Below are 27,410 nucleotides of genomic sequence, written 5' to 3' on the forward strand. Positions count from 1 at the left end.
TCACCACAAGCCTCAGATCTCAGCGTCCTGAGTAGCTAGGATTACAGGCATGAGCCACGGGTACCCGGCCCCCTGCCCCCTGCCCATGTTACTTCTATCAGGAATACTCCTTTTTGTGTCCCACCTGCTCTCTTCCCTTCTAGCTTCAAAGCCAACCAGCAGTCATAAGAGCACCTAGATATCTGATTCTTATGTTGATTTTCATATTATTCCCACTTCTTGGAGGTACTGAGGTTTGAACTCAGGGCTTCATGCTTACCAACCACATGAGCCACGCTTGGGTTATTTTTGAGATAGGCTCTCATGTTTCTGATAGGGCTAGCCTGGATCATGATCCTCCTATTATAGTTCTGCTGCAAATGCAATCACAGGTGCAAGCCACCCAGCTTGTTGGTTGAGGTAAGGTCTTGCTAACACTTTCTCCCAGCTGGCTCTGATCCTCCATCTTCCTGATCTTTGCCTCCTGAGTAGCTGGGATTACCAATGTGAGTCAGCACACCCAGTTCCCTATTAACCCCACTTTAAAGAAGAAACAGACCCCGGGAGGTTGCATAAATTTCACAACTAAAAAGCACCCGGTATGAGATGCAAACTTAGGTACTTAGATGCTAAAGTTCCCTGCACTTGGCCCTCCCAAACAAACTCAGCCCAAGTGAACCTAGCTTGAAAGCTTCTTTCTGGTGTTCCAAGACTAGCCTAGGATTTGACGTGGATCTCAGCCCTCCAGATGTACATGCTGACATTTCACACGGACCGGCGCTGACTCCTCTCTGGCTTCAAGGTTTCCTGCCTTCTGGTGTCTCCCTTAATCATGGTAGGTCTGAGAGCCTTGATGATCTGAGTAGGAACAGAAACAAGTTTATTGTTATTATTAGCAGTATTATTATTATCTTTAAGTGGTTGTACAAAGGGGTCTCAATTCAGCATATCAATTTATGAGTACAAGGCACCTTGATCAATGTTACTCCTTCCATTGTTTTCCATCTCTCCCACCCCTACCCATCCCTTCAAGTTACCTGATTTCAACTCAGGAAGATGATCATCAGGAATATGATTAATCAGCTCAGGCCCCAGACTGCTGGTGTGTGGTCAATGCTAGAGATAATTGTTCTCAGACCCACCAGCCTCTAGCTGCATGAGCTAGAGCAAAGGCAAGTCTTTCTCAGAAGGCAAGTTGAACACCTGCTTGAATGGCTGGGGGCGCTGCCCTGGGTGATAGGAAGCAGGGCAGGTGGACGAGGAGCCTTGGGCCGGGCTGGAGGCTGGGAAGGAAGCAGCCGTTCTTCCTATTGTTTAGAGGTTGAAGAGAGCTTTCCTCTGAGGCCAGGCAGACTGTGCTCATTGGAAGAGTGAACTGGGAAAACAGTAATTTTTTTTTAAGTAGATAAGCTGTGTATATTCATAACTCCATTAGTGTGAGTTTGCCTGTGACGCATCGGCCTCTGTGTCATCAGAGACCTGTGGGTAGGATGCAGGGAACTGAGGGGCTGGGCTAAGGGGTCTGTCATGGCCTCTCTGGGGAGCTGAGGATCTGCTTAGGTTCACAGGAAGAAGCCAGAGAGGGATTCCAATGGGTGCAGCCGCCTTCCACAAAGGGTCATAGCCAACCTGAAGCCACCGTGACACAGAGGAGAAACTCTCCCGAGCAAGGACACAATCCTTGGGGTAGAGGCTAGAGTCAGATGAGGACAGATTGTGGAGGCCCTGTCCACACAGTCCCTTGTCTGCCATTTTTCTGGACACCTGCAAAGAGTCACCCTGAGTTTAGCATTGGGAAAATACCATGCACTAGTCATCCAAAAGGCTCAGCATGCAGGCATTGTCTAAAGGCAAAATACCAAGACATTAAAAACAACAGCAACAACAACAGAAAAGAAGACACTCCCATAGGAGACTGGAAAGGAAGTCCTCATGGGAAGTGGACTTCCATGGGCAAGAAAGACAGTAGTGCAGTATTTCAAATCAGCATTCTGAGAATGTATTTCCTAGAGCATTCTCTAGGCCCAGGAAGGCTCTGAAACATAATACCATCTTCCTGTAAGTTTTGTGTTTTTTATTTTGTTTTGCCAGTCCCAGTGCTTGAACTCAGGGCCTGGGCTCTGTCCCTGAGCCTCTTTGTGTTCAAGACTAGTGCTACCACTTTAGTCACTACACCACTTCTGGCTTTTTCTGTGAAGTTTATTGAAGAGTCTCAAGGACTTTTATCTTGCCCGGGCTGGCTTCGAACTGTGATCCTCAGATCTCAGTCTCCTGAGTAGTGAGGATTGCAGGCGTGAGCCACCGGTGCCAGGTGTTGTATGTTCTTTGTAAGGATGTTGCCTGGTTTCATTTACAAAAGAACACATTCTGCGTCACCACCATTACCACCACTAAAGAACATCTTGACACGAAGTGTCACAGGCAAGCTCGAGAAAGATGGCAGGCCAGTGGTGTGATGATCTTTCCAAACACACCTTTTTTTAAAATTTATTTTATTTTTCTCTTTTAATTTTGTTGGTCGTGGGCCTGAACTCTGGGCCTGAGTGCTGTCCCTGAGCTCTTTAGCTCAAGGCTAGCACTCTATCACTTGAGCCACAGCACCACTTCTGGCTTTTTCTGCTTATGTGGTGCTGAGGAATCGAACCCAGAGCCTCATGCATGTAAGGCAAGCACTCTACCACTAAGCCACCTTCCCAGCCCCACTTTTTTATTTTTAGGGAAAGCACAGCCAGAAATATCAAACCTATATCCCTCTGGCCATTTGCCTCTTTTAAGAATCATGCTCTTCTATCTCCAAACAGTGAGGTATGAATTTAAAAGGGGCTTGTCTTATATAAGTTATTGTTTCCAGTTGTATTTTTATATCTGGCTTCTACCTATGTCATGCATTCATACACACACACAATGAGATAAAAGGAGGGTACTCTTAGGGGTAAAACCCAAAGGTGTAACTCTGCCAAACACTTAAAATACTATTTATCAACACCAATTCCAGGAAATGTCTTTTTGTTGTTGTTATTGTTGCTGTGGGTGGCGGTGGTGGTATTTGTTTTTGTCTTTGGATTTTTTCTGTTTTTAAGGTGGGCAAAGGGGGGGCACAGAAAGAGAGAGAGGAAGGGTGAACAAAGACAGTCATGCTATTCAGGAGACAGTATGAAGAAAATGAACTGTGCAACATGTAGGCAGGGTCGGGGGCAGGGGGAGCTGAAGGAAAGCAAAGGAAAAGGTGACATTGGCCAAAAAGAAGTGTACTCATTACCTGACCTGTGAAACAGTACCAGCTCTGTACAAGACCTTAATAATAACAATAAAGTTACATGTTAAAAAAGGGGGAGCATGTCTTAGGAATGTTTAGACAGTGAAAGGTAGTAGCCACTATAGCATGAATAGGTAAGAAGTGTCTGCAGTGTATAAAACAGCCCCATCCTCTGAACTCCTGGGCGCTAGGCATTGAGCAGAGACGTCACTCCTGGGATCATCTTGTTCCCTTTGCAAGTACTGTCCTCATTTCCCCATCAAGGAATTGGCACAAACAGGCTAAGAGACTCACCCACAGTCTCCCTGCTGGTAAGGAGCAAAGCTGGAACCCAAACTCTCTGGATTTCACAGCCAAAACGACTTGCAGTGTGACTATTTTTCAAAAGAGCTGATGTACATTTTCAGGCATGAATAGTTAATTCAGAAAACTCCCATTTGGGAAGATACTACAAGGAGGAGCAGAGGAAGCGGACCCAGCCACTGGGAGCACCTGTTGGGAGGAAAGCTCCCTTCCTCCCCCCATTCTGTATCCAAGGTCTCCTCTTGCTCCCCGTGTCTCTCCTGCTGTCTTCTGTCCTGTCCATTCCCACTCAGGGACTCACCTCGAGGCGCTGAGCCACCAGAGCACTGGCAAGTAAGAGGACTGCTGTCTCTCCCTCTCCCTTCCAGCCTGCATTTCGGTCTGTCTGCCTCTCTACCCCCAGCCATCTATCCTGAGAGCAGCCACACACGTTTCTGCATGCTTCCGAGATGCTGAGTGCATACTCAGTTCACAAATAGGAATGGGGGATAGCCCTACTTGGAGCAGGGTACTGGGCCCAGAGCAAGGCCCCAGCAGGCTGGGCAAAGAATGGGTCAGGGGTGCTCAGGGGGTAGAGTGGGGGCTCTGCGATCATGGCCTGTGACAACCTCCAAGGTTCCATAGGACAGGTAACTTGGGAGTCTTCAAACCAGGATGAGAGCTCAGGAGATGCCACAGGCGGGCTTTAGAGGGGAGAGGGTCACAGGAGACAAGGTAGGTTGTTGTGGAGGAGCAGAAGCTGCTGGTGAACAGGTAAGGGTGGCAAGGGACAGGAAGCAAGTGGTTTGGAGCAAAAGGCTGCTGAATTTGAATCTGTCCCTTCAGCCCATACTTGTGTGACCTTGGTCCAGTTACTCGACCTCTCTGGGCTCTATTCCTCTACCTGTAGAATGGGAATAGGAGTGATAGGTATTTTACAGAGAGCTTGAGGATCAAAGTTGTTAAGGCATTGAAGTGCTTAGTGTTGGGCATACAGTCAGTGCTCAATAAATGCAAACTCTGGCCGGTTCTTAGGATTCTCTGGAGCTTGTGGAGAAGAAGGCACTCCAGTTTCCTTCATTTTTATCAGGAAGTCATTCCTCCGTGGTCTGGGGCCACTGGCTGCAGATGCGTTCCTGCTCTGACAGCATCAGGGCCACGACAGGGCCCTGCTAGGCTAGGACTAAGCTCACGGTTGGTAAAGGGAGCCCCAAAGCAGGGCATGGGACCCCATTTACGGATGTGCCCGAGCTGGGGACATGGAGGTGAATTCAGAGAGACGGCTCTGTATACTCTGCTCCCAGCTTCTCCCTGGCTGCGAGGGAACCCCCCCCCCCCCGTCCCCCCTTCCCCCAGCGGCTGGAGAAGGCCGGGGTCCTTCTGCATCTGGGCCCGCGTGGCGCGCGGACCTGTCCCCAGGGCGGGACGGGGCGCAGGCGGCGGGGCTGCCTCTGGGGCCGGGCGCGCGCTCGCGGCCTCCCCGGCCTCCCCGGCAGGCGCCTGGCCTGCGGGCTGCGGTCAGCGCGCAGGGCTGGGCGTGGACGGCAGGTCTGAGTGTGCCTGACGGGAGGTGGGAGCAGGAGGGTCGGGCGCAGCAGCGCGGCCCGGCTCGCTCCCGCGGGAGGCGGGGACCTCCCGGAGTCCCCAGGCCACTCCAGAAAGAGAGGGCGCGAGCACTGGGCTTCCGGACGGGACCGGACGGTCACCGCGCAGGTAGGCGACCCCGAGGGCCAGGCGGCTTCCTCTCGAGGTGATCCTGGGTTCCCGGTGCTCTAGGGCGGGAAGACGGTGTGGGGGCCCTGGGGGGGGCCGGCCGGGAGCGGGGCGCGCGGGAGCGCTGGAGGTGCGGGAGCAGCCAGGGTGCGCGCTCAGCGGAGGCGGGGTGCGCGCGCGCCTGGCGGGCCGGCAGAGGCGCGTGCGCGTGCGCATGCTTGGCAGACAGAGGCGCGTGCGCGTGCTTGGCAGGCAGAGGCGGTGTGCGCGCGCCCGGCGGGCAGGCAGAGGTGCGTGCGCGTGCGCGTGCGCGTGCCCGGCAGACAGAAGGCAGGGAAAGCGGTGAAGATCACCACCCCGCCCCCAGCCCCGTGTCTGTCCCCCAGCACCGGCGCGTCCCGTCCCTCCGCTGGGTAGGGTGTCTCCGCCTGTGGCCGCCGCTGGGTTTAGCAGCCACCCCCGCTGGCTGGCACCGTGGCCACCTGGTAATTACCCCCCAGAAGTGTGAGACAGCTAACCCTTCCCTCCCCAGAGCTCCTGACCCTCCTCTCCCTCCCTAGGCCAGCGGGGGGGGGGTGATCCCTCTTGCCAAGGGCACCGGGGTCCTAGGGCCTGGGGCTGGGCCCCCCGCACCCCCTCCCCCGAGTGTTCCGCAGGCCAGCATCGCCAGGTCGGGCTGGCAAGGTCCCCAACTCTTGGCCCTGCCAAGGAAGAACGCGGTGGCCAGGCCGCGCTCGGGCTGGACGGCAGGGACTGCGGTCAGCGCCCGTCTGGGGCCCCGAGCCAAGCGGGCTGAGACTGACACACAGAAGGCTGTGTGGGTGCGGGAGGAAGGGGCCCCTCCGCACAGCCAAGCCAGGTCAGCCGGCAGCGGGTGACCACTGCCTGTGCGGCCCAGAGCGGCTTGACAGGACACGGTCTGGGAAGACCGGCTTCATCCCTCCCCACAACCCCAGCACACTGGGAAGCTCCCAAGAGGAAGAGGGAGAGGGTGAGCGCCGGCAGAGAGAACCAATACCCTACTGCTGTCAACTGTTTTCAGTGGAGAGCCCAGCTCCCAACGCATGGCCTGCCTTCAGACCCACCTCTTAGATCTAGTACCTTAGGAAACCACTGCCCTCCCTCCTGCTCTCCCTTCCTTCCTTCTTCCAGAGTCTCTTCCTGTCCTTCCTCCCTCCCTCCCTCCTTCCCTCCCTTCCTCCATCCTTCCTTCCTTCCTTCCTTCCTTCCTTCCTCCCTCCTTCCCTCCTTCCCTCCCTTCCTCCATCCTTCCTTCCTTCCTTCCTTCCTCCCTCCCTTCCCTTATTTCTGTTTCCTTTTTTTCCCTTCCCTTCCTTCCCTCATGCACTCTAAACTCCTGCTGTATCACTGAACTACAACCCCACCCAAATCACCTCTGTGTGTGTGTGTGTGTGTGTGTGTGTGTGTGTGTGTGCCAGTCCTGGGCTTGAACTCAGGGTCTAGGCTTTGTCCCTGAGCTTTTGCTCAAGGATAACAATCCACCACTTAAGTCACAGCTCCACTTGAGGCTTTTTGGGTAGTTAATTGGAGATAAGAGTCTCACAGACTTTCCTGCCCAGGCTGGCTTTGAACCATGATCCTCAGATCTCAGCCTCCTCCTGAACAGTTGAGATTACAGGCGTGAGCTACAGGTGCCCAGCCAAATCACTTTTCTTTCTTTCTTTCTTTTTATTGTGAAAATACCATACAGAGGGGTTACAATTACATGGACAAGATAATGAGTACATTTCTTATCAAGCATTGTTGCCTCCTCCTTTGTTTCCCCTTCCCATCCCTTCCCATCCTCCCCCTCCCCCATCACTTCTTTTTAACCTTCTATGCTCTGCCTCCCGATGGTCCTAACAGAAGCGCTCTGATGGTCCTAACAGAAGCGCTCTGATGGTCCTAACAGAAGCGCTCTTTGTAGGGGATGGGATCTTACAGCTCAAGTTCTGACTTTGAAAGCCTGGTCATGCCCTAAGATGTCAGCTCTGCCCTAGATGTCAGACCTGGAGTTCTTCACTTAACTATGGTGCTGCACCTTCTAGGCAGAGCACACATTTAACAGGGAGAGAAGGCTCATCTGACAGGAAACAGAATCGGAAGGCATACACCGCCATATTAGCACAATGAGGAAGGTGGTGAGCAGGGGAGGAATTTAGCTTTAGAAGTCTTGTTTCAGCCTTGACATACTTAAACTTTCTGAGCCTTCAGATCTAATGGAGAAATGGAAATAATCTCTACTATTATAAAATTAGAATCAAATAACCTTACCAATAAAACCAACATATGACAGGCCCTAAAGTGATTGGGGTGGGAAGGATAATATTTACAGCCCAGTTATCTATTGCTGCAGAACAAACCATTTAAAAAGATATTAGCTTAAAATAAAGCACATTTATTGTACTCACAAGTCCATGACTTGGGCAGGAATTGGGCTGGATGGCCTCTGTTCTTGGCAGTATCAGCTAGGTGGGTCGCTGGGGCTAAAGGAGTCTCCTCCATGATCACTCACTTGTATGGCAGGACATTGGCCCTTCTGGTAGCTAGAAGCTTCGCTGTGCCTGCCAGCTGGGGTCTTGGTTTTGCTGGGCTTCCTCACAGTCTGAAACTTAGTTTCAAGAGTAACCCTCATCCCCAGAGACAGGAAGTCACACCTGTCAGTTCTTTCAAGCCTGGACTCAGAAACTAGAACCATATTGCTTCTAGATTATTCTCTTGGTCAAGCTGTTATAGATTCAAGAGGAGAGGGAGAGGATTTAGACACACCCACCCCAGGTTTCAATGAGGTGAATATCAAAATAGCTTGCAACTATCTTGGCTCCGTCATAACTTGCAACTTTTCCTTTTTAAAAAAATTCTTTCTTAGCTGGGCGCCGGTGGCTCACGCCTGTAATCCTAGCTACTTAGGAGTCTGAGATCTGAGGATCGCAGTTCAAAGCCAGCCAAGGCAGGAAAGTCTGTGAGACTCATCTCCAATAAACCACTAGAAAACCAGAAGTGGCCCTGTGGCTCAAGTGGTAGAGCGCTTGCCTTGAGCTGAAGAGCGCAGGGACATCACCCAAGCCCAGAGTTCAAGCCCCATGACTGACCAAAACAAAATTCTTTTTGTTGTTGGGTGCCATGAATCAATTCCTCCTTTGCAAAGATGAGGATTTCTCCCAGTAGAGGACCAGCAGAGATATAGATGTCCTGGTCAGGGGCCTTACCATAGAACCAGTGTCTCTGATCCTAATTCAGGGTCAAGGGAGCAGCATCCTACATGCTAGCTCCTCTAGGCATCTGTTTCCTGGGAACCACTGAAGCTTCAGTCCCCATCTTTGCCAATTCTATGTCTTTTTTTTTTTTCAGTTGTGGGGCTTGAATTCAGGACCTGAACTCACTGTCACTGAGCTTTTTTACTCAAGGCTAGCGCTCTAACACTTTGAGCCACAGTTCCACTAGTTAATGGTTGTAAGAAAGTCTCACAGGCTTTCTTGCCCCGTCTGGCCTTGAACCATACTCCTCAGATCTCAGCCTCTCAAGTAGCTGGGATTATAGGTGTGAGCCACCAGTGCCCAGACCTATGTCTTTAAAACAAGAGGGAAAAGCCAGGGAGAGAGTAGTCTGGATTCAGGTGGCTAAGGGTCAAGTGCACTGAGCATGTTTGTGGCTTTCAATTCCCTGGAGAAGTCTGTTTGCTTTCCAGAAGGCTGCTGTCTGGGTGTCTGAGTGACTGTTGCCACAAGTTATTAGGTTATTAATGGTAGGCTGTAGCACTGTGGGTGGGGAGGCAGGAGGGGAGGTGGGGGGAGGAAGTAGGCCTGGCCAACTGGTTGCCATGACAACCAGTGGTACATGCTCTGTGGTCAAACAAGGAGGATGCCTGGGGTAGCTCTGATCTCAGACTCTCCTGGCTGCGAGTCTCACGGCTGGGCAGCAGGTTTCTGTGGTGATGTGTTTTACCGCAGGGCCAGCCACCCACTTACCTTGGAGTCAAACCCACTGTCCTCCTGTTGTTTCATCCATTTCCTGTCTCCCCCGAATGTGTTGGCTTCTAATCTCAGCGTCAGCCACGCCAGCTTTCCAGGAAGGCTGCAGGAAGGAGTGAATTCAGAGTCACTCATTGATTCAAATGCTTGACACAGTTGGTGTGTATGCTACACCTTCCTCAACCCCAACAGGACAAAAGAGACCCAGGTCCTCCTTCCCGAAGAGAGGGGGGTGGGTGCTTACAAATCATGATGCACGTGAGTTACACCAGACTCAGGCTTCATCTTGAATCCGCAGCCACCATTTGCTTGTTGTCTGTGGCCCTATGTCTCTCTTTGGTGTCAAAGCTGGGCTGATCACACCCATCTGCAGTGAGGTGGCCAGTGGAAAGTGCCACGCCTCACGCCTGGTGGCTCAGAGCCCAAAGGGGGCACACTCTACATCCTCTCCCTCAGCACACACCTGTTGTCCAGAACTCCTAGGCCATTCAGAGGAGGATGGAGTCAATGCTGTGGGCATGGAGAGGAGGTAGGTATCAGGGAGGGCTGCACAGAGATGGCAGTGGAGGAGCTGGGCAGTAGCGATTTAGTGTATCAGAACCTCTGGGGGAAACATTGAAAATGCAGCCCCTGGACTTCATCCTTACGATGTTCTGAGTTGGCGGATATAGGCGAAGGCCTGGGAGTCTGCATTTACTCAGCACCCAGGGTATATAGGTACAGGTGTCTCCAGGACTTTGGAAGTAGTGACGAGTGGGATTTGGATTTGAAGACTGGGAGATGGAGGTGGTGATTGAGGCACATTTGGGCAAAGAAGAGCAGAGGCCAGGAAGTAGCCACATAGCAGGGGTGTCGAGGGCTCCCCCTCCCCTACTTTCTATCCTGCTGCTGCTGCCCACACTCTGCTTTCAGGACAGCACAAAGCCCACACCGCCCAGGGGTTCTGCCCACAGAACACTTGACTGCCTGGTCCACGTGGCTGTGATTTCTTTGCTCTAGACCTCGTTCTGGTTGAGGTGAGAGTGGAGGGCAAGGTCCATTCATCAATTTTCCTTCTCCCAACCAGAGACACCAGCTCTGCCTACCACCTGTGGTGGACCGGGCTGCCCTATATGTATGGCGGTGGGGGAATTAAGTTAGGCAACTAATGGAAAGAAGGGGGTTCATCACCCTATCTTAAAATAAAGGGATAAGCTAGGCACTAAGGTTCATGCCTGTAATCCTCACTACTCAGGAGGCTGAGATCTAAGGATTGCAGTTCAAAGCCAACCCAGGCAGAAAAGTCCCTGTGAGATTTTATCTACTATTGACCACTCAAAAACTGGAAGTGGCACTGTGACTCAAGTGGTAGAGCACTAGCCTGAGCACAAAGAGGCTCAGGGACAGCGCCCAGGCCCTGAGTTCAAGCCCCACAATGCACAACAAAATTAAAACTAAAAGGGAAAACATGTCACCTGTGCAGAGTCAGTTTATCACAAGGGTCCTGGAGCAGGAAGAGGGAGGCGGGAGAGTCAGAGGAGAAAAAGTGCCGTCGGGAATGGCAGACAGCAAGGGGGTGTGCGGCAGGCTCTGTCCACCATTGCCAGAAGGATAGCCCCAGCCAACGAGTGCTAGAAACCTCTAGAAGCTACCAGGCAAAGAAATGGGTTTTCCCTAGAGCCTCCAGAGGAAAACCAACCCTGCTCACAGGTCGATTTTAGCCCAGTTAGATCTGCCTCAGACTTTTCACATTCAGAACCGTAAGAAAGTTGGGTTGCTATAAGCCACTACAAGCAGCATTGGTTACCGTAGCACTTTGGAAAGGGCTCTGCTCTTCCTCCTATTGGTCCTTGTAGTTGGCAGCAGAGCTACTCTTAATTCAGACCTGGCTCCTTTTGAACCTGCAATGATGCAGCACGGCCAGTTTTCCAGGTGACCTGGACAGCAGCACCTCCACTGTGATGTGCATCTGGGGACACAGACAGAAAAGGCTCCTGCAGTGAACTTGCTGGTGGCTAATTATAAGCATCACTTATGTTTGGCCAGGCCCTGAGGGAGTGCTTAGGCCTTCTTCCTGCCTAGCCTCAAATCAATGGAAAAATTTGAGTGCCTTGCATCCCCATGGAGAAGGAGGTACTCCCTTACCCACTTTCCAGGTCAGCCTGCCCATCCTCCACCATCTCTACGGTAATAAGTCAGACCCTTCTAGGTAGAGGGCTAGTGCTACCGCCTCCACCATTATCACCTCACTAAGTCTTTTCCAGGACCTACAAAAGTGCCATCTCCTTGGATTCTTAGACTTCCATCGGTCAGCAGGGTATGTGATTCTCAAGGCCATGGAAAATGGCAGTCCTGGGATTCAAACTCCAGGTCTGGACCAGAAGCTCTCCCCAGGCCCTGTACCCTGCGCTGGCCTCCAAGTGACCATAAGATGCCTGTCACGTGCTGGAGGTCTTGGGAGGGGCCCCCAGCCCATCACAGACTGGGGGGCGGGGCTTATTACAGGAGTACTACTTAGTTCTCTTTCTGGATTTGTATGTGGGAGGGATGGAGGTTATCGGGCCACCAAGACGCCACAAGGTGTCATTACTACTTCCGGTCTTCCCTTCCTGTTTTGAATTGAAAACAAAAACCCTAGAATGTGGCATGGGCTCTGCTTGGGCATTCAGGGAGTCCTAGGCCCCCTCCACCTGCATCCCGGAGGCCTAGTGGGGAGGGAAGGAGGACCCCTGGGAGTGCTGGGGGAGGGGATAGTCAAATGACACCAGTGGTTCTTACTGGGGTAGAAGGCGAGGGTCTGGAGAGCTCACACCCGTGTCCTGTGGGACTGTCCACCCCACAGAACACCTGATGGAGTGGGGAGAACTCCTGCTCACTGCGCCCCCTGTGCTGTTTGGCTCCCAGTTATAGTCTGTGATATTCTCCCCAACAGCCAACCTTGAAGGGAGGTTGTTCAGCCAAGAGAACCAGGCTCCTGACGTCAGCCGCAGTTCCATCATCCTTGAGCTGTCAGGCCCTGGCCCGGAGCCCCCACCTGCCCAGGGAGGGCTGGCCTTGTGGTCTTTTGCTTCTCCCATGCAGAAAGTGGGCCGTGGTGGTGGTAGGGTTAACCAGTGCACATGTGAGCCCGAGGTTTGTGGTTGGCCCCTGCTCTGGACCAGTTTCCCACACTAATACTCTATTCTTCCCGCGCACAGGTTAGATGGGCCCCAGACTTTTCACATGGAGAACCGTAAGAAAGTGGGGTTGCTATAAGCCACTCCTTAGGCAGCATTTGTTACAGTAGCAAGAGGACTGGTCTATAGACTTGTGTTCAGAGTTTAACAGTCCTGGGTTCAAATCCCAGCATCTCCCCTTAAAGCCCAGAGCTTTAACCCCATCGCTGCTCTCTGTTGTGCTGTCCACCATCCACAGCAGTGCTTCCCAGCTGCACCTGTGTTTAGAGAGCTCAGGGAAAACACGGAAGCAGGCCTGGGGTGGGGCCTGGCCATTCATATTTCTGACACACACAGGGGCCATCACTGACACCCACTTACCCAGCTGTTGGTTGTGGGGTAAGAGCCTGGGAGTGGATGCGCAAACAGTGGGTTTTACCCTTGTCCTCACCCGTGGTTCCTTTGTCCTTGCTGGTGTCTGCAGGACAGCAGTGACCACGCGGGACTCGGCTTAGCTGGGTGTGGACCTCTCCTCCACGGAGGACCTGGGCCAGGGACTCAATATCCTGTCTCTCCTGATATCCAGACATGGGTAGAACTAGGATGCCCCACTCCTCCTGCATGCTCCCCTACCCCCACCCCGATACCCATTCCAAATCAGACCCTTGTATTCCCAGCAGGGCTGCTCCCCAACTTGGGGAATTCCGACCCCCTCATCCAACTCTGGGCGTGTGGTTCCTCAGCCGCCGCCCAGCCTGACACCAGATTGGAGTTCACATGATTCTGCCTCAGCCCAGGAATGGGCAGCCTCTAACTGGGGAGCTTTCTAGATGGAGCTGGGAGATTGTCTGCAGGGGGGGGGGGGGAACGGGGCGGGGGGGGGGGGGGTGGGAATCTCAGGAAGGAGAGCTCTGCTGGCTGCAGGATCTCCAGGGCTCAGCCCAGCCACTGCAGGAGCGTAGCTGTTTTGAAGTTTGAGGGCAGAGCCTAGCCAGACAGGCAGGCAGAGTGGACTCAAGCCAGATTTTCCCTGAGAGAACGCTGTCAGTCCCAATTCTAGAAGCTGCAGGGATTTCGCTGCCCTGGTCTGCCTCCTTGCCTGGCTGCAGAGATCCCATGGAGAAGCCAGTTCATGCCAACCATCCCCGCCTCCAAACTGACCCATTCGTGAGTCAGGAAATTAATTTAGTAGCTCACCATCTGCATTTAAGAAAATGAATTGGAAGAGAAAATAACCAGCGGGCCTGGCAAATGGTAGGGTAAGTTTTGTTCGGGGAAATTTGTGTTTCTCTGTACATAGGAGGGGTGTTAGATGTCTGTGTGTGCTGGATCACAGTATGAAAGGTATTTCTTGCTGTGGTTTATAGACATGAAAGCTTACAGGGATCGAGTTTATTCCTGGGTGCCTGGGTTCTAGATTCGGATCTAGAATCCGGACACTGTGAACTTGAGCTGCTGGTTCAGTTTCGTGGAGATTCAGGTGCTAGATTCAGATCTAGAATCCTGACACTGTGAACTTGAGCTGCTGGTTCAGTTTCGTGGAGATTCAGGTGCTAGATTCAGATCTAGAATCCTGACACTGTGAACTTGAGCTGCTGGTTCAGCTTCATGGAGATTCAGGTGCTATGAAATGGATTAGTGAATGTCCGTTCTACCTGCCTGCATCACAGGGACTGAACTTCAAAACCCTCACAATGGGAGGGAGATGATTTTGGAGTAATTGGGAACCAAGGAAAAAGGGTAGTCTGATTTCTGCACCTTCCTCAAAGAGAAACAACCTCCAAAATACACCATTTTAGGAATAGAAACAGCCCGGGGAACGCGTGTGGTAGGCTGGCGAGCTCAGGGAAGGGAAATCGGGTCTGCAGGAACTCCCCCACCGCATCCCAGCTCTGTGGGCTGGGGCTGCATGAGTAGTCCCTGGCACCACAAGTAACTGTGTGTGCCAAGTGTACCACGCTGAAGAATGGGTGACGATGGGATTCCTTTCTGTTCCGGTGCAGCTGAATTTCAGCTCTCAGTCTGCTCTAGCTCCCACCTGGAGCCTCTGTGAGGCTTCTTGATCATGTCAAAAGGCATTTCCTTCCTGCTGGGGCTTCCTCCTAGTCATTATAGTCCTTGGAGACCTTGATCCAATTAGCATTTATCTAAGCTCTGTCTCTAGCTGTTGCATTACTTTGTATGTAATTTTTCCACCATCTCTTAGCTGGATGACAAAGTGTTTTGATTCTTTTCTGCAGCCTTCCTCCACCCCGAGAGACTGAGGACTGGACGCACAGTAGGATTTTGTTCCTCATGGGTGTTGAAGAAGTAGTTGGCCTCGTAATCTGGGTACAGATGGTACCCAAGACTTAGTTCACTGGCCCTAGAGGTGGCATCTGTGAGGCCTGGAGCTCACGTGAGCCCGGTGGCTCAGCAACTCAGTGAGTTGCTCAGTGGCCATCTTGATAAACATTCCCAGTGAGGAATAAAGGAAAGTGTGAGTCAGTTAAAAGTTTCAATCTAGCCTGCAACATCCTGACTGTGGAAGCTCGAGCAGGGTGGCTCATCTCTCCGAGCCTCAGTTTCTTCATCTGTACAGTAGGAGCTGACCTCCCATAATATAACATGGAAAGAATGAATGTACAGGAATGCACGGGAAACCAGCGAGCTCTCAGCAGATGTGGTGGAGTTTTTCTATCCCATCCATGTGTTACCTTCTGCAGAACTCTTCTGCATCCAAGATAGCCTTTGCTTTTTGAGGGTCAGAGTCCTCTGGAGACCAGGTAGTGAAAGGACACTCCTGGCAAGGTAGAGTTTCCATCCAAGGGGGCTTTTCCTCTGGAAGTGGTAGAAGGAAGAGCTGGCTGTGATGAGACCTGAGGACAAAGGCAAGACCTTCTATCCAGCCCAGGCAGCCTAAGCAGACAGGAGAATCGCCTCCTCACCTTCTGGTTCCTGGTAATGACAGCACTGTTCCGGTACCCAGCCTTAAAACCCACCACCATCTATCTAGCTACTCACTCACTTCTGTTCATTTAACTATCCATGGATTCATCCATCTGTCCACCCACGCATCAACTCATCCATCAGACTGTCCACCCATTAGTCTAGCCATCCACCTATTCACACACAGGCACAAACTGTCTATACAAATGCACATACTCACCCAGTTATTCATCTAATGAAGTTTTTGAGAGTCTTAAAAACTATGTACTGAGGAATTCTCAGATTCTCCCCAATTGTTCCCTACGTCCCTCCTAATTAGTTGTCATCGGCTACAGCATCCTGTCTCTACTGCAGCCCTGCCCACCACTCACCTCCACCCTGTTGTGCCAAGCTATTTTCTGTTCCCCAAAGGCACTCATTTTCTCCCTCTTGCATTTGATGTGATGCAGACATTTTCCACAGACACAAACTCCCCTTTACTGGGGTAACCCTTCCTTTTCTTGATCTTAATGTAATTGGGTTAGAATACCGTGAATGAATTCTCATAAAAAACTGTGTTCTTATGAGTTTGCTTCATTTATCTTCCTCTGTCTCATAAAACCAAAAGCAAATCAACTCTAGGGTCCAGTGCTGGGTGTAATGCTGTCATATAGGAATTCAATGAACATTTTGTTCTATTTGGGAATTCTTGGATGGATCAGTGAGTAGGCGGTTGAGTGGATGGATGAGTGCATGGGAAGATGAACGGACAGGTGGATAGATGGATGGATGAAAGAGTGGATAGATGGGTGGATGGATGGATGGGCAGGTGGATGATTGAAGAAGCCTGGAATCAGGCTGTGTCTTGGTTAGGATGACTTTGGGATGGTAAGATGGAACCACAAAGTCCAATAGGAAGCTGTTGCACTGAGTAAATGTGAATAAAGTCTTTATCAAGCCAATCTGGAGTTCTGTTGAGAGAGCTGAAGAGGAGGAGGGGATGGCAAATACACAGGTAGAAAATGGTAGAGCTTCCTAATTTACTTAAGCATTGTGAAAGTAAATGCTATAAATGGGGATGGAGGAGGAAACCAAAGCCAGACATCCAACAAGAGCCATTAAGGATGAAGACATCCTCTCCCAGGACAGATTAGTGGAGAAAACAATGGACTGGCATGGGCCCCAATGAGCATGCCCTGTGAGAAGCTAGCAGTTGCTTATGTAAACTTCAGCCTGGGGAAAGTCATCAGAGTGTGATGGGGTTGTAGCCATGGAGGAGATGGCATCCCATAGAGAGTGAACCAACAATCCTGAATGTGTACTAGAGCAATGTCCACAGAAACCATCCGACCCAGCCTCAATCCATGCATGTGGGGTTTGTCTTCTAATCTTGGAGGTTACCAAATCGTGGGAGCTCTTTCTTGTTTATATCTAAGTCCTACATAACCTGGCACCACAAACACTGCACATACTCTACATATACTCGATCTGTGAAATCTGGAAGCACTGGATGGAGGGGCAAGTGCTTCATCTCTGGGCCTCAGTTTTCTTGCCTCTAAAATGGGGACAATAACAGAACTGTTGTGAAGGTGGCCTACAAGGGCAGGAGTCAGTAGAATGTTCTGGAAACTGGAAAATATTATTTGAATGTAAGTGGTGGGCACTGAGACAGGGTCCCTATTACTTCTTTTGTTGTTGTTGTTGTTGTCGGTGGTGGGGCTTGAACTCGGCCAGGGTGTTGTACTTCAGTTCTTGAGCTCAAGGCTAGCGCTCTACTACTTGAGCCACAGTGCCACTTCCGGCTTTTTCTGTTTATGTGGTACTGAGGAATCGAACCCAGGGCCTCATGCATACAAGGCAAGCATTCTACCACTGAGCCACCTTCCCAGCCCCCTATTACTTCTTGAGAAGCTAAATTAGTTAGGGGATGTCCTGGGCCTTTGTTCCAGTTCTGCCCACAGGTCTGGCTGGGTCTTCAGTTCCCCTTCCAACCACCTCTGCTCCCCTATCAGGGGAATTCCTGCAGAAAGTGTGTCAGAAGCAGAATCTCAGACTGTCATGGTAGCTCGCTGCTCTGCTCAGTGTGGTCCGTGGCCCAGCAGCATCTGTAGCACTTGGGATTTGCTTAAAATGCAAAAAATCTTGAATCCCTCTTTCCTGGAAACCCTGGAGGGTTTGTCTTAACTAATCTCCAGGGGATTCTGGTGTTTCCCCCCTCCCCCCGCCCCGCCCCATCCAAGAAATGATGTTTTTTCTCCAAAACGAATATAGAAAATGCCTTCATTGTTCTCTGTGTTTCCTTTTGGCCCTGTAAGCTTGAATATTTCTGACAGTAGTGGCCAGAATTGGCTTACTGCTGGCCTAGGAAAGAGGAAGCTACACACTGTGGCCCTGCCCCACCCCACACTTTGGTCGTCTGTACACTCATCACTAGTAAACAACAGACTTGGGGCCTGTGACTACAGTCAGGGAAGTTCCAAGACCTGACAGGACATGTCTTCTAGGTGGCTTCCTTTGCCCTATTTTGTTGGAGCCCTGGGGCCTGTGCTGATGAGTGAATTGTACCTTCCTGCAGGTAGATTTTATCCAACCTGCGGAGAACCAGTCCTAACTGGTTGTGCCTGGGGGCCACTCTAGAACCTGTGCTGCTGTCCACTTCCTCATAAGGAATTCTGATGAGGCACTGGGTTCCAGAGTGGGTTTGGGATTCAGGGATAGGAGAGCTAGCAGGAGGATGGTGTGGTGATTTAGTGGACTGTGGGCAGTGGTCTTTGTTTTTTTTTTTGGGGGGGGGTGGGTTATCCCAGGCTTCGGCTGATCCTTCTTCCTTTTTTCTCACCACCAAAGCATGTAAGTGTGAAAGCAAATGGACAATCTAAAAACACCTGTGCACTGAGCTGCTCTGGAAAAATACTCTGGCACTTCCCAAACAATGACCATAGAATTATCTTATGATCCAGCTATTCCAGTTCTGGATATGGAGATATAATAGCCATAAGACTTGAAAGCAGGAGCTTGACAGATCTTGGTACCTGTATGTTTATAACAGTATTATTCTCAGTGGCTGAAGATGGAAACAACCCAAATGTCCAGATGGCTAAACCAAAGGTGGCATGAGTAAATTTCATTTTACTCAGCCTTAAAAAGGCAATTCGGGGGCTGGGAAGGTGGATCAGTGGTAGAGCACTTGCCTTGCATGCAGGAGGCCCTGGGTTCCATTCCTCAGCACCACATAAGTAGAAAAAAGCTGGAAGTGGCACTGTGGCTTAAGTGGTAGAGCACTAGCCTTGAGCTGAAGAGCTGAGGGACAGTGCCCAGGCCCAGAGTTCAGGCCCCACGACCAGCAAAAAAAAAAAAAGGAAAAGGCAATTCTGACACATCTTCCAGGCTGGGTGAATCTTGAAGACATTGTACTAAATGAAACAGCCAGACATAATAGGACTTCATACTGTATGATGCCACTTACAGAAGGTGCCCAGCATAGTCAAAATCATAGAGACAGGAAGTAGAATGGGGCTGAGGGATCTCATCTTGAATGGATTCAGAGTTTTACTGTTGCAATAATGAGCAGTGTTCGGGAGATGGGAGGGGTGATGGTTAGAAGGTGGGAAAGTACTTAACGCCACCACGCTGTAGATCTAAAGTGGTTTAGGTGGTTACATTTTGTCTTGTGTATATTTTTTATCACAATTAAAAGGATAAGAAGCAATCCTCCCTGCTGGGTCAGGCCAGTGCCCTGGACCGGATGTGGGAGCTGATTCTACTGGGAATTCATGGCTTCTGGGAACTGAGGGGTTGGAGAGGTGAGCTTTGGGTGGAGACCTTGGTTGATGGGAGTGGGGCAGGGGGAAGGACATGAAACAGAGTCCTAGATTCTAGCTGATTCTTCCTTCTTTCTATTGGCTTTGGGCAAGTCACTTTCCCTTTGAACCAGTTTCCTGACCTGAAATAAAGGAAGTGGTGTTCACCTATTTAATTAAGAATCTCCAGGCAGTTCAAGCTGCTAAAGACCCAGCACTGGTCAAGTGTGCAAGTTGGGATTTACATTCTCGTGGGAGACAAAGAAATGCACAAGAAGCTCAGCCGAGGAGCCTGTGGAGCCCACGGACGGGCGGGCTGCACTCCTTGGATGAGATCTGATAAAGAAGGAGCAGATGCTATGGGGTGGGTGGGGCAGGGCAGGAGGAGAAGTCAGGAAGCAGTAGGAGCTGATCAAGGCCTCCTCAGGTCTGAGGTGTGACATCCGAGGTACCACACAGGAAGCTGGTCCTGTGGCTGTGGTGTGGGGGAGGCAGGTAAGATCAGAGAACTGGAACCAGATCACATGCACGCGCACACGTACAGGTCCCGTAGGCCTCCCCCAAGGGTTGCAGTTTAAGTGTGAAAGAGTCTACCTCGGTGGGCATGAAGCAAGGAAGAGAATCTGGTTGGCATTTTGGAAGAACGGCCATGGCTGCCCGGTGGTGATAATCAGGGGGCCTGAGGTGGGAAGGGGGGTAGCTGGGGGGGGGGGGCAGGGTGGGGGCAGAGCTGAGGTGGAAAAGAGATCTAGAATGGAAGGTGGGTGGAGCTGGGGGAAGGGGCTAGTACATTGGGCCGACAGAGTTTGGTGGGGCAATATGGTGGAAAGAGCTAGGGTAGAAGAGAGGATTGGTTTTGGAGGCAGCGACAGGAAGCTGGAGACTAAGTGAAAGAGGGTAGCGTTGCATAGGACCTGTTTCTTGTGTATTTTGTAAACATTTAGGAAAGCCATGGTCCTATTATCTTTTTTTTTTTTTGGTCAGTTGTGGGACCTGAACTCGGCCTGGGTGCTGTCCCTGCGCTCTTCAGCTCAAAGCTAACGCTCTTGAGCCACAGCTTTTTTTGCTTATGTGGTGCTGAGGACTCGAACCCAGGGCCTCATGCATGTGAGGCAAGCATTCTAGCACTGAGCCACCTTCCCAGCCCCTTTTTTGTTTGTTTTTGAGACAGGGACTCACTATGTGAGCCTGAGCTGGCCTTGTCTCCATCCTTCTGTCTTAAGCCTCCCAAGTTGAACATATCTTACGGTGTTAGACTCATCCATTTTCTTTGTAACCACAGTGAACCACGGCAAACAGACATGATGACTATGGAGGGGATGAATGTAGTTGGGTATTTACAGTATTGAATGTGACTTTAGAGAAATTCCTCATGTTGATCCTTCTTGAACCACAGGACTGAAACTTCGGGGCTGGACTTACCTGAGAGCCTTTGTAGCATGCTGGGCCAGCTTCTCATCTGGTGGTCTTAAGAAAGGTAGAGCTGGGGTGGTGGTAGAGGAAAAGAGAAAGGAAGGAGGAGGAGGAAGAGAAAGAAGAGGAGGACTTAGCTTCTCAGAGAGCTGTAAGGAGCTGGAGTCCTGTGGTCTTACGATACTTGAGTATAGACTCCAAGGGTTTTTCCTGCAGGGGGCCATGAATTCCAGTTCAACCCTGTGCAGAGAATTGACATGTAGACCACACAAAGTCACTTAATTTAGACCCCCACCCCCATTCACTGAGAATCTGCTACATTCTCAATAGGGATATGTTGATTTAGCCTGTATAGTACATAGTACACGCCTATAATCCTAGCATTTGGGAGGCTAAGGCTGGAGGATGTGGGTTGGAGGCTAACCTCGTCTATATAATCATACTGTAAAGAAGGAAGAGAAGGAGAAAAATCAAATACAGTTTTAGATCTAGTGAGGGTTTTTGTTTGAGAGAGAAATGCTGAATCAAAACTAGAAGAGCAGCTCAAGCCTTTATTATTTTGACATGTTAATTCACAATACAACATTATATCGGGTGTCAGTCACACTTGCTTGTGTGTCTGGAATCCTCTACGTTAAATTCCCAATCATGTGAACCTTTCACTGATCTGAGTAAGATGAGAATCTTGCACTCCCTTGGCAAACCAACGCTGTGCCTCCTGACAGCAGTTGTTATATGTGGTCCTGTGCAGACGGCCTCCCCGAGTAGCTGCTTTTATCTTTTTTCCAAGTGAGGAAATGGGCTAAGTGACTTGCACACCTGGTAGTAGTTGTTCAACCCTTCCCTTCCTAGAAGGGTAGGATACAGTTGATGCTGGGGTGGAACTCTTGTTCCACTGGCCTGGAACTCTTTGTCTTTTGGCTCCTGGTCCAGAACCTTCCTTGAGCTCCATGAAGGAGAGGATGGGTAGGGACTGCTGATGGGAAATCCAGGAGTCTAGGTAAGGCCCTTCAGGAAGCTCCACTTTTATTTCTTGCACAATAGGATGCGACAAGGTTGCTTCTGCTGCTGTCTGGAGAGGCCCTGGCAAGAGCTGTGTTGCACGTAGCAAAGCCCCAGGAGTGAGCAGGAAACAGGTTGCTGATTGCTGTAGGCAAGGGTGGAGGGCCCTTACTGTGTGAGGGTTGGAACTGACCTTGGCTTTGAGACTCCCCTGCAGAGCAGAGCTCAGAATGGGCTCGCACCTCTCCTATCTACGGCACCAACACATCTGGAAGACAAAGATCAGGGAAAAAATGAGGGAAGCCAGAGAGAGGGAAGGGAAGCCATAGACTGTGTCTTGGTATATGGTCTGTTCAGATATTCTCCTTGGATTAGAGTTGGCTGGCTGGTACATAAGTTGAATAGAATACAGTACATAGCCAGGGACTGATGGCTCACATTTTGTAATCCTCACGTCTTAGGAGGTTGAGATCTGAGGCTTGTGGTTCAAAGCCAGCCCAGGCGGGAAGGTCCATAAGACTCTTATCTCCAATTAACCATCAGAAAACTGAAAGTGGTACAGTGGCTCAAAGTGGTAGAGTGCTAGCCTTGAGCAAAAGAACTCAGGGACAGTGCCCACACCCTGAGTTCAAGCCCTGTAACTGACAAAAAGAAAAAAGGGGAAAAAAAGCTGGATGTCGATGACTCACACCTATAACCCTAGCTACTCGGGGAGCTAGATCTAACGATCATAGTTGAAAGACAACCCAGGCAGGAAAGTCTGTGAGATTCTTATCTCCAATAAATTACTCAGAAAAAGCTAGAAGTGGTGCTGTGGCTCAAGTGGAAGAGCACTAGTCTTGAGCACAAAGAGGCTCAGGGATAGCGCTCGGGTCCTGAGTTCAAGCCTGGGAACTAGCAAAATAAGTAAATGAACAAACAAATACGGCATGTTCAACAGTGTCTGATATACAGCAGGCACTATATACATGCTAGCTATGATTCTTCTAAGCCTTTCTCACCTTTAATTTACTTCCAGGGGCTCACAGCTTGAGCCACCTTCTCTAAACAAGATGGCGGTGGAGAAAAGTCCCTGAGCCTGTGAAGGGTAAAGGCCCTTTCCGGTCCAAAGATGGGGAACATCACCACAGATAACTCCTCGCTGACCTGTACCATTGACCACACCATTCACCAGACGCTGGCCCCCGTGGTCTATGTCACGGTGCTGGTGGTGGGCTTTCCGGCCAACTGCCTGTCTCTCTACTTCGGCTACCTGCAGATCAAGGCCCGGAACGAGCTGGGCGTGTACCTGTGCAACCTCACCATGGCTGACCTCTTCTACATCTGCTCGCTCCCCTTCTGGCTGCAGTACGTGCTGCAGCATGACAACTGGTCCCACGGCGACCTGTCCTGCCAGGTGTGCGGCATCCTCCTCTATGAGAACATCTACATCAGCGTGGGCTTCCTCTGCTGCATCTCCATCGACCGCTACCTGGCCGTGGCCCATCCTTTCCGCTTCCATCAGTTCCGGACCCTGAAGGCAGCGGTCGGTGTCAGTGTGGCCATCTGGGTCAAGGAACTGCTGACCAGCATCTACTTCCTCATGCACAAGGAAGTGATCGAGGACAAGGACCGGCACCGCGTATGCTTCGAGCATTACCCCATCCAGGCGTGGCAGCGCAGCATCAACTACTACCGCTTCCTGGTGGGCTTCCTCTTCCCCATCTGCCTCCTGCTGGCCTCCTACCAGGGCATCCTGCGGGCAGTGCGGCGCAGCCACGGCACGCAGAAGAGCCGCAAGGACCAGATCCAGCGGCTGGTCCTGAGCACCGTGGTCATCTTCCTGGCCTGCTTCCTGCCCTACCACGTGCTGCTGCTGGTGCGCAGCCTCTGGGAGGCCAGCTGCGAGTTCGCCAAGGGCATCTTCAACGCCTACCACTTCTCCCTCCTCCTCACCAGCTTCAACTGTGTCGCCGACCCCGTGTTGTACTGCTTCGTCAGCGAGACTACCCACAGGGACCTGGCCCGCCTCCGGGGAGCCTGCCTGGCTTTCTTTACCTGCTCTAGGACCCGCAGGGCCAGGGAGGCCTACCCACTGGGGGCTCCTGAGGCCTCTGGAAAAAGTGAGGCCCACAGTGGGGAGCCTGGATTGTTAACGAAGCTCCATTCCACGCTCCAGACCCCTGCCTCACCCGGAGTGGTGCCTGCCGTGGTCGGGTCCCCTCCGGGTGGGTTGGTCTAGCCTCAGTCACCCGTGTGTGTGGGCTTAGGTGAGGCCTGAGCCTTGATTTAGCCCAGAGGCTGGGTGGTCCCTGAGCTTGTGTGGCAGCTGCACCCCTTTTTTTCTGCTGGAGGGAGGGAGGGATGGATGACTGGGCCACCGCCAGGCCTCTCTGATCCCTGGAGGGCAGTTCTAGCTTGCAGGGGTCCAGGGTGCCGCTGATTGGGGGAGATGAGCTCAGTCAACCCTGATGTGTCTTCCCGCAGCTGGGGCTGCTGGGGATGGGGAGACAGCGGACTGGCACTGGCAGCAGGTTTGCAAAGAGCAGATGTGGTGGGGTGGGGTCCAGGGCGCCACTAAGGTCAGCGGTGAGACTTGTCCAAGTGCCTGTCGTACTCCGTGACGCACAAAGTTGTGCTGTCACCTTTGACACCCGCTGTATCACAGGGCGGGAAGGGGAGACTGAACAGATGGAAGGGGAGAAGGAATGGTAGACATGGGATGGGGGCAGGGACAGCGGCAGAGAGCCCGGCAGCAACTGCATCCTATGTTTATGGGAAAGGTGGAACAGAACCCCCCTCCCGCCCCTGCCCCAGGTCCAAAGGCTGATGGCAAGTGAACCCCAGGCCTCCCCAGGGAGCTGCCAAAGGTCCTTCAAAATAAAAGTATCAAATGTAGCCACTAGGACCTGAAGCCAGGATGTCCTTCTTGAAGCTCTTGGCACAGATTTCCTCCCAATGAGCTTTTCTTCCATCACGTTCCCAGAATGGCAGACAGGAGAGCCCGGTGTGCAGAAGGAGAGAGATCTAAATGTCAGGTCTCCCCACCAGATGAGGGCCAAGACACTGAGATTCTATTACTGCTGGTAGGGTCCATACTCCCCATCCCCTGCCACACATACTATGGAGTGGCCAGCAGTTATCAAGAGAGGAATGTGACCCGCTCCCAGAATCCTCAGCTCTAACCAACCACACCACACGCTCTCAAGGTCTCAGGCAGCAGGCCCAGGATAAAGATCCAGTGTGGATCCAATAGCTCATGTGGACAGGAGAGGAGGTGGCCTGGAGCTCACTTCGCCTTTGTTCTCTGTCCCTGCCCCTCTGTGAGATGCCCCACTTCACCCATCTGGAGAGAGCAGCGGCCCTTGGGCCCTATGTCATGCTTTCCTTCCATCACAGAGGGCTGAGGACAGAGCTCATCTCTCTTGAAGGTTTGTGTCTGGCCCTGATCAGATTCACAGCAAATCTTCTTGCTTTGTGAGTGCCACCCCTCAAAGATCTCTAGAGAGCACAGATTGTGGTGCTGGGGGGCGGGCGGGGAGGAACGAGGTCCTCAATCTCATTTGACTGGTCAAAACCCAGAGACTTGGCCTTTGCCAGGTGTCATGCCCAGCTCTGCCCTGGTGGACATAGCAAGGGCAGGAGAGCTGCTGGCTGCTCTGAGAGAAGTGCCTCCTTCACAGAAACACCAGCCCTTCAGACGGGACTAGAACAGGCTCTGACTTCCCACAGCATGCTCTCAAAACCCCCAAGATTTAAATCCTTCCAAAGTAAGAGGCTAGCTAGGCCGTAGCCCAGGAGGAGTTCAGGGGCAGGGAGAAGTTTGCAGCAGTAGGATATTTCTGAACTCTTGTTAACTTGAGAGAGTGAACAGGCAGAATCCTATACTCAATCTCTCTTCTCTCTCTTCTTCAACCTCCAAACCATCGATCCTACACTCTGTGTCTCTTACCCCTTCTATCAGAGGCCAAGGGTGGATGAGCTGCAGGGAAGGATGGCTTTGGGATCCTAGGGTTCTACTTGACTTTGACTTTGAGGGCTCCAGCTCTCTCTGGAAGGTCTCTGATAATCTAGGACTTCCTCTTCCTCTTTCTTGAGGAGGAAATGAGTAAGTCTGAAGGTGGCAGAAATAGTTGCAGAACCAGGAAGAATTCACTCAGCTTCAGCCTGCCATCTTACCAGTGCGATGGTATTGGCTGAGTCTTTTGTGTCCCTTCGCTCCATAGCTTTTCCCCCTATTTTGACCTAAACACTGGCATTCTCACTGGCACGGGCTGGGATGAGCTAAGAACAGCTCCACTTGTTATCAAGAGTTGCATTTTTGTAATGTCCTCTCTTTTACACCGAGTCTACAAGTGATGGACTGTGCAATAGGTTTATGTGGCAAACCTGTCTGCAAATAAAGCAAAGTAACCACTCATAGCAGGAGTGTGTTTAGTCCTTATTGGGGGAGGGTGTCTTCCAAAACCAGGTGGATGTGTGTACCTAAGGCGTTAGGAAGGTGCAGGAAGCAGGAATTAACATCAGAAATCTCTGAGCAATCAGAGGATCTGACCTGGATTATCCAGTAATTGGTCAAGAAAGACAGAGACCTTAAAGAAGAGGGGGTCGTCTCTTCCTTCTTGAGATAAACCATTCTGAGATTTTCCTTGGCTGCCTCCCTTTGGAGGGTCAAGTTCTATCCTACGGTTTGGAGAAATCCACCCTGTTTTTGGCCACCGTACCTGCTCCAAAGCTGCTCTTCACAATGAAGCCTAGATCAGTCAGACCATCTCTTCCTCAGGAAGAAGAGTCCCAAAGCAGAAGGGCCAGCTGTACTCATCCCTTTGGCGATTTCCTCAACGGTTGCGTTTTACTTGGGGAGGCCCACATTTGTCAACCAGGCTCATTAGGCAGAGATGTCTTTTCCAAAGCAGACTCCAAGTTAATCACTAAGGATTAGCTGCATCCTATTGAAACATAAATTTCATTTTGGTCACTTAATTCCTTGCTGAGTCAGACTCTTGGTGTCCTAAAGTGTTCCAGAAGACTAGATTTTTTCTTCCAAACAGAGTAAATAAGGATGTTATGAAGGATTAAGACTCTCTTTTCTCTAGAAAGAAAGGGTGGGAGAAAAAGCTCATCTGGCTTGGACTGTAGGTGGCAGAAACCAATAAGATTCTTTTTATCTTGCTTCATGAGGCAAGGGCTCATCTTCCTGTTTATGTGCACTGGTCTGTGGGTTGGCAGGAAAAAAGTAGAAGAAATCTTTAGCACAGAACTCATCTCTGTCTGCAGCTGAGCTTCAGTAGGTACAACCAACAGAGTCAGAATCTGATCCTCTTGGCGCCAGGCTTTTCTGAAAACCCTCTCGTCTTGCAGCTGGAATTCAGCAGCTTCCCTTCCTGGAATTTATCTTTCAAGCTAGTGGACTTTAGTGGGGTCATAATGGAACCAGTGCCATTGCTGTAATCCAACAAATATCGTAATACTGCTAGTTTAAACATCAGATACCAACACTGCAATGTACCCAAGAAATTATGCTATCCAACTCCTCAGAAACGATGGTCCAGTCCCTCCAAACACCACCACTCATACCATGAGCAAGACAGCTCCATGGTTGGGCATAACTTTTAACTCCTGAGCTAAAGTTGGACCACTTTATGTGCTGGCATTAATTGTGACTGCTGGCACCACGTGACCCTTCAGCTATTGAGATTTGAAGATGGCTCTCATTTATATGTCAGATTAAATCTCCCATGCTGTAAGGTAAATTAAATAGGTAGGTTTAATAAGGTAGCTGATGAAGAGAACACCACTTGGTATTCAAGCGGGAAGAGAAGTTTATTACTGAACTGCTGCCCTGCTGTGCGTGGCAGAGAGCACATGGCCGAAAGGACAGGAGGGCTGTTTTGCCCAGCCTTACTTAACTAGGGAAGAGGAGGGGAGAAGGTGTGGCTGGGTGAGGGAAGGTGTGGACACACCGGATGCAGAT

General features: G+C 51.1%; 1 protein-coding gene and 1 long non-coding RNA gene across 4 annotated transcripts; one reads left to right on the top strand and one right to left on the bottom strand.

The window, feature by feature from the left end:
• The first annotated feature begins 62 nt into the window (after positions 1 to 62).
• On the top strand, positions 63 to 25,858 carry Gpr68 (G protein-coupled receptor 68). Of its 3 annotated transcripts, none has more exons than XM_042692704.1 (2): positions 63 to 814; positions 22,476 to 25,858. In XM_042692704.1, the coding sequence occupies exon 2, from the start codon at positions 22,569 to 22,571 to the stop codon at positions 23,676 to 23,678; it is 1,110 nt and encodes a 369-aa protein (XP_042548638.1). In that variant the 5' UTR covers positions 63 to 814; positions 22,476 to 22,568; the 3' UTR covers positions 23,679 to 25,858. The 3 variants fall into 3 exon arrangements, with proteins under 3 accessions (XP_042548638.1, XP_042548640.1, XP_042548641.1); XM_042692706.1 differs by lacking the exon at positions 63 to 814 and adding an exon at positions 19,635 to 19,726; XM_042692707.1 differs by lacking the exon at positions 63 to 814 and adding an exon at positions 20,394 to 20,519.
• Positions 753 to 7,842, bottom strand: LOC122118766. The gene is made up of 3 exons (XR_006149437.1): positions 7,642 to 7,842; positions 1,017 to 1,354; positions 753 to 837 (listed from the first exon to the last, which is right to left on the bottom strand). It is a non-coding gene; the product is annotated as an uncharacterized LOC122118766 (long non-coding RNA).
• Positions 25,859 to 27,410: the final 1,552 nt, after the last annotated feature.

This window comes from Dipodomys spectabilis, unplaced genomic scaffold, assembly GCF_019054845.1.
Source record: "Dipodomys spectabilis isolate Male_0828 unplaced genomic scaffold, ASM1905484v1 ptg000157l, whole genome shotgun sequence".
Classification (NCBI taxonomy): Eukaryota; Metazoa; Chordata; class Mammalia; order Rodentia; family Heteromyidae; genus Dipodomys; species Dipodomys spectabilis.